General features: G+C 42.8%; 1 protein-coding gene across 1 annotated transcript; it reads right to left on the reverse strand.

Moving 5' to 3' along the window:
- Window positions 1–832: 832 nt before the first annotated feature.
- On the reverse strand, window positions 833–12,341 carry pls1 (plastin 1 (I isoform)). The gene is made up of 16 exons (XM_030357093.1): window positions 12,111–12,341; window positions 10,425–10,515; window positions 9,595–9,755; window positions 9,142–9,271; window positions 8,221–8,353; window positions 7,889–7,970; window positions 7,323–7,488; window positions 6,581–6,723; window positions 6,073–6,168; window positions 5,322–5,511; window positions 4,838–4,916; window positions 3,970–4,084; window positions 3,344–3,477; window positions 2,830–2,953; window positions 2,286–2,419; window positions 833–1,774 (listed from the first exon to the last, which is right to left on the reverse strand). The coding sequence occupies exons 2-16, from the start codon at window positions 10,489–10,491 to the stop codon at window positions 1,636–1,638; spliced, it is 1,893 nt and encodes a 630-aa protein (XP_030212953.1). The 5' UTR covers window positions 10,492–10,515; window positions 12,111–12,341; the 3' UTR covers window positions 833–1,635.
- Between the last annotated feature and the right edge of the window lie 1,936 nt (window positions 12,342–14,277).

Consider the following 14,277-nt stretch of genomic DNA (forward strand, 5'->3'; position numbering starts at 1 on the left):
AACAGCGACACTCTGTGGACATACCAAGGCTTTAATTTGATTTAAAGGACCAGCAGTGTGGAAAATGTAGAAGCCTTTAGCGTTGAGGTTGCAGATTGCAACAACTGAATATGCATTTGCATGCAATTTTAGTAGACCGTCTTCTGAACTGAACTGTCGTTTTTCGACAGTAGACTCATGTCATAACATCTGCCGTATCCTAGTGTAATTGCATTCTGTCTTTTAAGCGCCACTGTGGTCCTTACGAATTCTCGTGACGTTTTCCATCGAAGTCAAGGATAAGTGGTAAGGAAAGGATAAATTAGGTATTGGAGCCATGTTGATCTTTCTTTTTTTTTAGATGATTGCTATCAATATGTAAATGAGTCGAAAATGTATTTACCTTTGTACTTCCTCATCTGTTGCAATTCCAGTAAACAAATTGCAGATATCAGTGTGGTATGTCTACAACACATTTATTTACAACATATGCCATCATCAACTGATAGGGTATGTGGGTTCTAATAACTGTAACCTCGGACCGGACAGACTTGATCTAAAGTCTGATTCGTGAGAACATTGTAACTGTTATGTTTCCAATAACAAATATCTTTGAATCAAACCTAGCCCTATATCATAGAGTTAAGGCCTTACACATTTCCTATCGTATGGCTTCCTTTACTCCAAACGTTAACCCATTGTTATTCAGGTTAAATAATAATGATATAATAATTAATAATATTTTTGTAATCAAATGGTAGTCCCAATAAAATGTGTTATTTGTGATTGTGTGCCTGGTTCTGTCATCTATTTGTGAACAAGACCAAGTATTTCTGGAAAGAATTAAAATAAGTTTCGTATTTTGTGTATTCTGTTTAATAATTAAATAATTGTATTCATCATTTTTCAACATTTACAGACTTTTGCAATAGTCACATGTTAGTAATCATAGTTTTGCCGCTCTTTAGCAAAGGTATATGATACAGATTACATCAAATGTAATACAATACAATAACCTCATATTAACCTCCAAAAAATAAAATCGCAAAACATTCAAAAACCAGAAATATCAGGGTCATTACAATAATAATAATATCTTTATTTTATATTGCGCTTTTCAGATACCCAAAGTCGCAGATTACAAAGTCATAGAGGGGGGGGGGGGGGGGGGTATTACAGACAGGGGGACAGTACAAGCAGGACACATTTTCATTTACAGGCAAAGAAGGGGGGGGGGGGGTATTACAGACAGGGGGGACAACACAAGCATACACAGCACAGGCAGAAAAAAGTTATTGAGATATAACAGCAATGCCAGATTATTAAGTGATTTTACTAGTATGTGTGTTGACATGCATGAACAACTCAGAGAATATGCATCAATGATATCTACACATTGACTATTAGTGCTATTATTAGCAATAGCATTATTATTAGCAGAACTAATTGAACATTATAAATAGAGGATTCAATGCTGTTTTGAGGAAGGCTGGCTGATGATTTGTGTGTGTGTGTGTGTGTGTGTGTGTGTGTGTGTGTGTGTGTGTGTGTGTGTGTGTGTGTGTGTGTGTGTGTGTGTGTGTGTGTGTGTGTGTGTGTGTGTGTGTGTGTGTGTGTGTGTGTGTCTGTGAGTGTGCGTGAGGGAGGGGAAGTTGATCAGCGCTCGGCCTTCTTCATCCAGCGGCCCATGAGGCAGGCGAACACGGTGAGAACCATCTTGGTCTTGACCTCCACAAGGTCGTCGGGAAGCGCGTAGACCCTCGCTCCGATTTTACGGGCCATGGAGATGGCATACCTGAGAATGGGGGGGAGGAGAGATACAGTGAGAGAGGAAGGGGTTGGTAAAGGGAGAATGGCAGACATAGATAGATAGATATATACTTTATTAATCCCGGGGGAAATTCAAGTATCCAGTAGCAGCCGAAAACACACATAAAAACAATGCAGATGGATGTGCAAAAATACAGATATAAATAAATATAAATAAATAAATAAATAAAATGTCCATTGTTGTTATCTATTGTCCTCCCTGCCTTTACTGGGAGCTGTTGTACAGTCTGATGGCCAGGGGGACGAAAGAGTTTTTTAGTCTATTAGTGGAGCTGGACTGGGACAGCAGTCGGCCACTGAAAACACTCCTCTGCCTGGTGAAGGTGTCATGCAGAGGGTGGTGGGTGTTGACATGAAAGGGGTGAGGGGTAGAGAGTGAGTGACTTAACAGTGATAAGATAGAAAAACTGGGAGGCCGGCAGGTCGACAGACAGACAGATAATAAGACAGTGAGACAGACAGCAAGACAGTTTTACTTGGCATTGTTGAATTTGTCAGTTTCACTGAGAACTCCCTTCTCTGCTCTCTTGATCATCTCCTGCTTGACGGCACTGGGAACAATGGTGTCGATAAGGTCCAGCACTGGTAGACTGGTACTAATCAGCTTGTCCTGTCACATAAACACACGGTCGCATGCAGAGATAAGACACCCACACATACATAGAGTCAACACACACACACACAAACAATCATATACACACATTAATATAGAATAAAACGCAAAATTCCTTATTTCTTCCTTTCTCTAGTCCACCTTTTCTTTAATTTTCCATTTTTGTTCTCCTCTCTTTTATGCATGCATACAACTATATCATACTTTCTCTCTCTCTCTCTCTCTCTCTCTCTCTCTCTCTCTCTCTCTCTCTCTCTCTCTCTCTCTCTCTCTCTCTCTCTCTCTCTCTCTCTCTCTTCTTCCCACAATACACGCACGCACACGCACACGCACACGCACACGCACACACACACACACACACACACACACACACACACACACACACACACAGGTTACTATAATCATACATTGAAGCTGGTGATCTGTGTGTTCTTGCGTCCTTGGGTCAACGTCGTGTTCACCCAGTTGAGGATGATCTGATCCCCGATCTTCTGTCCTTCGCCAAGGTCTGAGAGCACCATCACTGTGTACCTGGAGAACCAGAGAGTACCCAAAACACCCAAAACATTGAGAGACAAGTAGTGAGTATATGGGTTAGCGGGTATGTACCATCTCATTGGCTGCCTGAGCAGTGTAGTGTGTATGAACCTCCTCATTGGCTGCCAGAGCAGTGTAATGTGTATGTACCATCTCATTGGCTGCCAGAGCAGTGTAGTGTGTATGTACCTCCTCATTGGCTGCCAGAGCAGTGTAGTGTGTATGTACCTCCTCATTGGCTGCCAGAGCAGTGTAGTGTGTATGTACCTCCTCATTGGCTGCCAGAGCAGTGTAATGTGTATGTACCTCCTCATTGGCTTCCAGAGCAGTGTAATGTGTATGTACCATCTCATTGGCTGCCAGAGCAGTGTAGTGTGTATGTACCTCCTCATCAGTTGCCAGAGCAGTGCCAGGGTGTGCAAGGAACTGCCCTCGTTCAGGTTCACTCCTCCAACACCGACCAATGAGAATTGAGCTGCCTCCTTTCCCAGCTCCACCGCGTAGTTACAGTTCTCCAGCTTTTGAATGTAAAATAAAATTGAATGACAGAGTTACATCAATACTCGACAAATTTGTGACGTATTTATATTTGAGAAATATATGTTTTCTTGATTTAAGCCGCAATGTGTATTACAAATAGCTCGTAAATTGAAATAACTGGAGAAAAAAAAACAATCGCTGAAATCATCAGCGATTGTTCTATAACTGATATATTCTCCACGCCAAAAAAGGCTGACCTCTTTCTTATTTACAAGAATCCAACTTGTCCCTTCCTTAACCCCTTCCACTCACGCCACCCAGACAGCAAACTACACTGGGAGAGTCTGTTTGCGTAGTACAGTGGCACAGCCAGTTAGAGCCGACAAAAAAAGGATTAATGAGTACTTTATTAATCCAGGACTACACACACAGACTCACACATACATGAACGTAAGAACCTTGGACTTTAACAGGTTAATATGTCCAACATGATATGTTTAGGTGTATTTCTGATAGTTGTATCGCGTTACCTTCTTCATGTTAGCCCCTAAAACAGGGTATGGAGATGGGTTAACCTTCTTCCAGTCAACAGATACGTTCATCTTCTCAAAGAGCTGGAAAATCACCATGCTGTCACGCAGATCCCTGTAACACACACACACACACACACACACACACACACACACACACACAGACACACACACACACACACACACACACACACACACACACACACACACACACACACACACACACACACACACACAGTTGTATTCATCAGCAGAGATAAAACAAAAACAAAGAGTATAGCTCCAGCTCCCTGGTATTCTAAAAATGTATTGGTGCTTGAAAAGTCGTATTTCGCATATATTTCGTGGTAGAATATATGCATTCTGTTTTGAGCACAAGCACCTGTAAAACTGCTGACAGATTTGGTTCATTGTTAATACGTATGACAATAAATACCATGATTATTAGTAATATAAGGGTTGAACCAAACTCACAGATAACAACATCAATTTCCGGGAATAGATAAAAGTATACTTTGTAATGAGTCATTCATAGATAATGAGCATTTAAAGAGATGATGTTGATATTGATAAACCAAAGGACCGGTTATGTACCAGTTCAGGTCATAATGTATAGAGATCATTATATATGGCTGAATCATAGATTGTATCCGAGTACAGACGATAATATGAGAATATGATAGTTATAAGCCATAGATTGTGTACCAGTACAGGTGATAATATACAAAGTTAATATGATTGTGATGTTCCCTAGGTTGTGTAGAGGTGATCCTTTATATTGCTATGTTGAGTTTAATAAACCGAAGGTTGAGTAGAGGTTATCCTTTATCTCGATAGTGTCTAGATTAATAAACCCTAGGCTGTGTACCTGTACAGATGATGGACGTAGGGCGCTACACCCAATGAGTTCATCCAGTTCCTGAAGGTTTTCTCCTCCCTGGATTCAGCTGGAGAAATAAAAGGAAACCAAGCAGAAACCAAACAAGATAATGTTATAGACAATTTTTTGGCGTTTATCTAATCAAACTTTCAAGTGCCATACTACGGACACTAAAGATTCAAATAATACAGGGAGCTTTTCGTGTTAACTCACACCTTTATGGAGGTGCCAATCTGTGGTGATCATTAAGCCATCACTTTTATAACAAAGAGCGTAGGTTTGATTGAATCGTTTTTTTAGGTGAATATGCAATAGCAGTGCCTATTCCCACGGCGATGTCTAGCTGTGTCTGTATCTTAATGTGCGCTTGTTTCCATCTCTATCTGTTTTAGTGCTGTGTTAGTGTTAGTCTATTTATTTCTGTATTTTCTGCGGCCCTTTGTCTATGTGAACATGGGAGAAGCGGGCTCACCCTCTATGTGCATGTCGGGGTCCACGTTGTTGTTGGGCAGCGAGGGGTGCATGTGATACAGGTTGGCCACGAAGGCCAGGTTCAGCTTGCTGTTCCCGGAGGTGACGTCGTGAGGGGACACAAACTGCCTGCATTCCATCCTGGCCGCCTGCTTGAGCATAAGCTCTGCCCTCTGGTTAAGGTCTCGCTCCTGTATGATATTCATGAAGTTACTACTAGTGCAACGAGTAGTAGTAGAATTAGAACTAGGACTGCTGCAAAATGAACTCTGCCCTCCGGATCCGGTCAGCTCGGACGTTTATAATCCATAATCATAATGATTTTATTACTAGTACTACCACTATAAATAGTAGTATTAGTTAATTGCTGCAGTATACGTATGCTCCGTCATCCAGTCCAAATCATTCTCCTGTCAAACATCCCCGTTTATCACTTATAATTCCTAAAACAGTGATAGACCTGTTAGCACAATAAGCACTGGTACTTCTACCACAATAATTACTACTACTATTACTACTACTACTTATGCTGGTGCTACGACTGCTTCGATATTATTGGAAAGTATTATTGGTCATTTCTTTTTAAATTCACAGCATTATTACAAAGTGCATACAATCCTCGCAAGAGTGGGAATCACCCTTGCGGTGTTAATCTCCCCACTCTAGCAGTTGAGCTAGACCACTCCATCACAGGTCCACTCGTCTTCTCCGTTGTGGAGGAAATGTTCACTGAGATGCAATGAAAGACTCACGCGGAGACCACTCATGTCAATGATCACCGCCAGCTCGTCCTCTCGCTCTCCTTTAGGGGAGATCTGGTCCAACAGGTAGAAATAGGCCCTGGAGTCCTGCAGAGGTACGCAAGGGTGAATTGGTCAATGTCAAAACAGGTTTGTGAGTGGGTTTGTGTTTCTGTGTGTTCTTTGTTTCTGATTCTGTTTTGTTCTGATTGTCATCTATTCTGATTTTTCTAAGTTATCGTTGTGAGAGAGAGAATGATATATATACATACACTACATTATTGTATATTCTTGATTTTCATTTTGTTTAGAGCTATTTAAGGTAAGACATTTTACATGATATATAAAGACAACTTTTTTACTGTAAATGCCTGCATACTTGTCCTTGTCTGTGTGTGTGTGTGTGTGTGTGTGTGTGTGTGTGTGTGTGTGTGTGTGTGTGTGTGTGTGTGTGTGTGTGTGTGTGTGTGTGTGTGTGTGTGTGTGTGTGTGTGTGTGTGTGTCTTTGTCCAGTGTGTACCTTGATGTCCTCGCTGAAGTTCCTAATGGTCTGGGTGCCTGCGTTGGTCAGGTGTGTGTTGACCCAGCGCAGGAGCAGCTCCTCAGGGGAGATGGACAGGAGATGGTCTAGGTCCTCTCCTTCGCCCAGGAGACCAATCAGAGCTACACAGACACACACACACACACACACACACACACACACACACACACACACACACACACACATAGACATACACAAATATCCTATTTAGTCATTGAGCAGATAAACGTTTTAAGGAGCAGGTACGTTCTATGTCATCCTACTCAAGGTTAGTCTACGGCCATGGGGGTATCAAGTCCAGTCACTTTCGGCTGGAAGTCAAACAACCTGTAGCTGCTACACGATCTTGGCCCATGTTTAGAAGAAAATAGATCATTACTTTGGACGTTGGCATTCAGGTTGTTGTATTGTTGCATATTTTTTCAAGTAGTAGTTGCAAAGGAAGAATACCTCACACTTTTCAAAGCATACTGCAATAATCATCCTGGATAAAGATCACAGAATAATCTAGTCAGCTAGACCAATAAATCTTTTATAGATAGATAGATAGAAAGATAGATATATACTTTATTAATCCCGAGGGAAATTCAAATTTATAGTATATATATTATAGTATAATAAATGTTTTATAGTAGTATTACGACACGGCTTTAATTAGTGTGTGTGTGTGTGTTTGTGTGTGTGCTTGTGTGTGTGTATTCATGTATGCGGTAATGCTGACCCTCATTCCTGCCGATCTCGATGTCGGCCAGCAGGCCGGTCTTGATGATCTGCCAGAGGAGCCCCAGAACCAGGTGGGGTTTCCCAGCCATCAGGTCGCTGGCGTCAATGTTCACCACCGTGCAGCCTATGGCCGACGCCGAGTTCAGGGCGAGGACCAGGTTCTCCTGCACCAGGACGGTCGAGACGGACCGCATATCAGAGGTGCAATGCTCTTACGTTCATTCATTCATTGGCTCCGTTCATCAATCTGTTCCTTCATTAATTTATTTGATCATTTACTCATTTGTTAGCTTTTCATCAATACATGCATAACGTTATGATTCAACTCAGCAAATCATTCATCAGCTCATAACTTCATTTTTAAATGTATTAATCACCCATGCATTCTTGCTTTTAACCACCTCTGTGTTTTTTAAAGCCTACTTCTGGGTGTAGCAGATTCTCCCTTGTGTCATTTCATTGATTGATATCATGATATCACCATGATCTAGTGTCAATTGATCGGTTGATCGCATGATGACACCAGCCTGCGTTCATAATAGAGATTGATGGACGAGTGCTTACAGTCATGGTGAAGGTGGACATCTTCTTGGTGTTGATGACTCTCTCGTCAATAGTGTCATTCTGAGACAAGTTGACCATTTTACTGGAAACAAAACCAGTGAGAGAGTGAATGAGCGTGAGACAGTGAGTAACTGTATTTATTCTATAGCAATGTTCAATATTTCCTCCTAATTGGTCAACGACATATCATTGTTCAACTCTGCCTTTTAAAAGTTTCAAATTAATTCCATTACAAAAACCAACACGTCATTAACAATAAACGATGTGACCAGATGTTGTGTCTGAGAGTGTGTGTATGGGTGTGCATGTGTGTGTGAGTGTGTGTTTGTTACCAGAGTAGGATGCCGTCCCGTACAGACTTGAAGAGGCTGTCGTTCTGAGGGTTCATGGGCAGCAGGTGGCTGCAGTCTGGGTCCTTGTCAAGGGCTTTGTTGATCCAGTTAACAAACGCCACCTTCTCCTCATCTACACATCCCCACACACACACACACAGACGCACACACACACACACACACACACACACACACACACACACACACACACACACACACACACACACACACACACACACACACACACACACGCACGCACGCACGCATGCACACACGCAGGTACACAAACACACACACACACACACACACACACACACACACACACACACACACACACGTACACACACAAACACAAACAAACAGGTAGATACACACAGACACACAGACACACAGACACAAACACAAACACGCACACACACAAACACTCGCACATGCACATTATCACGTTAACATTTTATTACGTACACATAATATTAGTCTGTATGCAAACAATAACAGATGCAAAACTCAGTTATATACTGTGTTCCGTCATGTTAAGGAATACGGAAAGCAGCAGCACAAAATACAAACGCTGAACAGCCTACTCAATGACAGGTTCTTTGTTTCTGTGTGTTCTTTGTTTCTGATTCTGTTTTGTTCTGATCGTCATCTATTCCGATTTTTCTAAGTTGTTGTTGTGAGAGAGAGAATGATATATACATATACTACATTATTGTATATTCTTGATTTTCATTTTGTTTAGAGCTAGTTAAGGTAAGACATTTTACATGATATAAAAATGCAACTTTTATACTGTAAATGCCTGCATACTAGAATACGGAAAGCAGCAGCACAAAATACAAACGCTCAACAGCCTACTCAATGACAGGTAGGCACACGTACGTACACGTACAACCAAACAGTTGCGCATTTAGTTCTCACCGGAGTAGGAGTGCTGTGTTCCCTCGCTGGAGATTCCCGACATCCCTCCAAATGAGCGAATCCCATCTTTCCTAGCGATGATCTTCCTGAAACTCTCACTGAACTCCTTGCTCTTCAGCTCCTGGTAGATCTGGTCATGCATGGGCACACACACACACACACACACACACACACACACACACACACACACACACACACACACACACACACACACACACACACACACACACACACACACACACACACACACACACACACACACACAAAATATGAAATGGGAGCAAGGGACAAAGTAAGGGGAAAAACTAAGAAGGAAAGGAAGAAAGAACCATAGCAACAAACAAAGATAAATACAGATTGATTGTTTGAGCATTCAACCAATTAACCAATCAACCCGACAACCAATCAATTGAAAGAAAGAAGGGTGAGTTGGGGTTTTTTCCGTGGACGTACAGACACAAACTCTTCGAAGCTGATCTTCTCGTCCTTGTTGGTGTCTCCAGCGATGAAGGTCTCAACGATCTCCCTCACTCTGTAGCCCGGCAGGGAGAAGCTGGCCTCCCGGAAAAGCTCCTGCAGCTCAAAGTCACTCACATACCCACTGTTGTCAATGTCTACACACACACAAACACACACACAAGGCACACAGAGTCATTTGGTAGGTAGATATGTGTGATTTAACTACTGATATTTTATTGTGGGTGGGAAATGAAAGAGCTTAAATTTTAAACTGGTGTCTTTCCTCTCCCCCAAGGAGAGATTGTAGATGTGTTTCACATACCAAGACATACACGCACAAACACAGACACAGACACAGACACACACACACACACACACACACACACACACACACAGACACACACACACACACACACACACACACACACACACACACACACACACACACACACACACACACACACACACACACGTGTTTATGCCACTGTCTGTCAGTATTCACACATACACACACACGGTTATGCGAACTTATGCCACTGTCTGTCAATATTCACACACACACACACACACACACACACACACAGGTTTAATATACAATCTCAGGTTGTCCAGGAAATGGATCAGATCATGATCTACTGCTAAATTCCGCCCCCCTGTCTGTCCTTTAGCACACACAGGGCCTGTCCTCTAAAACTTGACAAATGAAAGCACATTGTAATACAACAGCACCTATTCATGATCAGGTTGTGTAAAGGTTTGTGGAATGTGAAGAGATTTTGCTTTGTGTGTGCGTGTGTATGTGTTTGCGTGTGTGAGATACAGACCAATTCTGTTGAAGGCCTCTCTCAGTTCCTCCAGGTCTTCTCTGGAGATCTGTGTGATGTTCTCCATTCTGATGCTTCTTGTGTTGTACACCTGGATCGCACACGCATACAAAATAAACAAAAATATAAACACACACGCAAAGATGCAAGCATATAAACACGCATATATGCATATAAGTAGACAAACAGTCAAACACTCACACACACACAAGCACACACAAGCACACACACGTACACATCAACGTGGCTTTAAGGATTGTGCTTTCACATTGTGAACTATTTTTAACTGCTGATTATGAAGAAGGGGGAACGGAGGTCAATGTAGATGATGCAGCGGGTTGGGTGATTGAGTGACAGAGTCATAAGGAAGTGGAAGACTCCAAACGTCAGCAGGTCCAAGAGTCCCCGGGCCATGTAGTAGAGCGTACAGCTATCCATCTCACACTCGCACGCTGTTACGACCCTTGGCCACGGTGGGAGTTAAAAGTTGTTTGTGTTAATGTCCCTCCTGTGTTCATGTTTCGTTGCTTGCTAGCCTGTTGATGTGTTTGCGTTTCGAGTTGATAGGATGATTAGCTAATTGGTGTGGCTGTTAAATGTGTGGGTTGGGATCCCTACGGATTGGCTTGCCAGGTGGTTTTCAAAACTCCTTTAACTGTGAAAGGAGTTTTTGTTCAGCTTTGTTCAGTCAAATGTCAAACAATTGACTCGTCTTCTGCGTTGTATGAGTCGTGGGAAGCTGAGTAGGGAGGGGACAACGTCCAATGTTTCTGGCTGGTTTGGCCATAACAGGGGAAAACACTAACACACACTGTCATGGACAATATGAACTACAGGTACCTGTCACAAAAATCACACGCTTCTCTCCCCTATAGTTAATGAAATAAGGCTTTGTATAAAGTATCTCGGTCGGCACCCTAGTTTATTTTTTCGGGCACTATTACCACAGGGGAAGGCAACATAAGGAATTAACTTGCCTCCCCTTACTTTCTCCAATCCTAATTGACTATGTACTGATAAACGACTCAGATTCTCAGTATGTGTATAGAAAGTAACTGAGAATTACTCCTGATGTTAGCTTTTGCTTCTTTATGTCACACCTATAGTTTCAGACCATCGTGGGCACTTTTGTGTTGGGTTTAAACGGCTGATTCTAACAATGTGATATTTTACTACATAATTAATTGTTATTGTCCCTTGGGAGAGGCTCGGTATTGATGGCACTTGTATTGTCCATGATCAAACTCAACTTTGCTGTGAAAGAACCGCATGCACACACACACACACACACACACACACACACACACACACACACACACACACACACACACACACACACACACACACACACACACACACACACACACACACACCCGCACGTACAAACACACACATTGCATGGTTTGGCTTGCATGTAATTGATCAGAAGGCCAAGAGAGCTTTAAACGGATACAGAGAGAGATTGAGACAGAGAGAGACAGAGAGCGATTGAGATAGAAAGAGATAAAGAGAGGGAGAGAGAGAAAAAGAAAGGGAGAGAAAGAGAGACAGTGAGGTACTTAAATAGAGACCGATATTGAGACAGGCAGAGATATAGAGACAAAGACAGAGAGAGAGAGGGAGAGTGAGGGAGATTTAGATAGAGAGCAAGGGGCCAGTGGGAAATTGAGGAGGATAGATTTGTACCTTGGCATACGCTTGTGTGTTGCTAGTTGGTTCCGTCCAGCCCAAAGCGGGAGGGCAGGTCTCAGGGTCCAGCCGTCCTTCTCTGCGGGTAAGTGGCAGCTGATGGGGCGGTGGGGCTAATGGTTCCTGGCTGGAGCAGATACAGAGGGGCAGTGAGAGAAGAGGCAGCGGAGAGCCAGGGGGCAGCAGCTGGCTATTTCTCTATCCCAGGAGGAGTGACACAGGTGGGGCAGGCGTGACGCAACCTTTGGTCCCACGCATGCCACGGGCTGGGCGTTGGCTAAAAAGTTAACGTTTAAACGCCTGCTCAGAGGCTTCAGAACGCTGGTGCAAAGCAATTCAGTTCAGCAGTCTCTACTTCTCCTGTCTGTCAATGTCTCTCTCCCATGCTCTCTCTCTCTCGCTGACGTTTTTCCTCTCTTTCTCTCGGTGTATGCCTTTATTTCCTGCTTTCATCTGTCTGTGGACATAACTTTGAACTCCTATACACACACATACAAACACGCGCACACGCGCACACACACACACACACACACACACACACACACACACACACACACACACACACACGCAGACACGCACACACACACACGCAGACACGCACGCATGTTTAAATGATGATGCCTGTGTGTGTTGGCGTTTCTGTGTGTGTGCACGTTGCTTCACTCCCACACAATGCAATGTAACCCGAGGCCGGGAACCAAACCTATCTTCTGCTTTAAGTCTAACGTAGCGCAACAGTCTAACCTAACATGAACATTTAGTCTAACGTAACATTCAGTCAAACATTACATTTACTCTTCCACTTCTGTATGCCTCTTCTCTAGCTCTTCGCGTCCCCCCCCCCCCCCCCCCCCCACACACACACAATCCCTGTAATCATAATGTAGGTTCATAACAACACACAGGCTACTTCCATACCCGTTCTCTTACGGCATCCTCGTGGAGCTGTGGCTCTGTGAGCAGTCAGTATGGGGACGATCCACTGGTGGCCCGGAAGGCACAAGCTAAGGAGGTATTGCAGTCGAGTCTCCGTAAACAGGTAGTCAGCAGGTACATGTGGCCCTGTCAACAGGTTATCAGAAGATACGGGTGGCCCTATAAAATGGTAGTCAGAAGATACTCCATTTGAAGGTCTGCAAACAGGCAGTCGGACGATGCTCCACTTGAGTCAGAAGACGGTCCACTTGCCACTATAAACAGGCAGTAGTTTAAGACCCTTCATCTCTCTTTGAGATCTCCTCTCCATCTGACACCTGATCAGCACAGTTTCACTCCACAGGTTCTCTGAGGCTCTCTGGTTTCTCTCTCTCTCTCTCTCTCTCTCTCTCTCTCTCTCTCTCGCTCTCTCTCAGTCTCTATGTATCTCTCTTGACACTGACCTGAGACCAGGGCCATAAGACATAAGAGTTCCTGTGTTTAGCTGCACTGTTTGGTCTCAGTGATCTAGATCAGCTGCTTGGCTCACACACCGTGGAGGAGAGCAGGTCTGGGGCTTTTCTCTTAGCCTTTGCATTATTCAGTAACACCTCGAGCCCACATGCTTGGGGAAGTTGAATAAGGTGAAAGAAAACAGACCCAAGGGAGAAGCATAACAAAGGCAAAGCAACTAAAATAATAATTTAGCTCTACATTACCATCTCTAAAATGTATTATCTAATTCAAGTATAATCTTCTAAATAAGCAATGTGTTGATCAAGTTTCACATCAGATATGCAACAACGCCAGGAATTAATAAACATATATTGATAGGTTAAGATTTCGGTTCCTCTTGTGAGGGTTGTGTGAACCATAAAAAGTTGTTCCCGCCGGACAACTTTTTATGCAACTTTTATGCAGAATTTTTTATTTCTGCATAAAGAAATATTTTTTATTTTTATCATTCTTTTGAATATGATTCATATTGGATTAGGCCTAATTGATACTTTGAAGGGTGATGCAACATTTCGCCACTAGATGACGCTCGCTTTACGCCTCATCTTTTCAGTAGGCATCTCTTTAGGGTTGTCTTACTGTAAATATAAAAAACGAACAACCAATGCATTATATCCCTCTAAAACCTTCCTGGGCCGAGAGTAATGTATATAATGCTACAAAAGGAAAACAACGACCTTTAAATATATATTTTGTTATCGAGATATAATGAATGGAGGAAGAGGGCAAAAGC

The sequence above is a fragment of the Gadus morhua genome, chromosome 5, assembly GCF_902167405.1.
Source record: "Gadus morhua chromosome 5, gadMor3.0, whole genome shotgun sequence".
In the NCBI taxonomy this organism is placed as follows: domain Eukaryota; kingdom Metazoa; phylum Chordata; class Actinopteri; order Gadiformes; family Gadidae; genus Gadus; species Gadus morhua.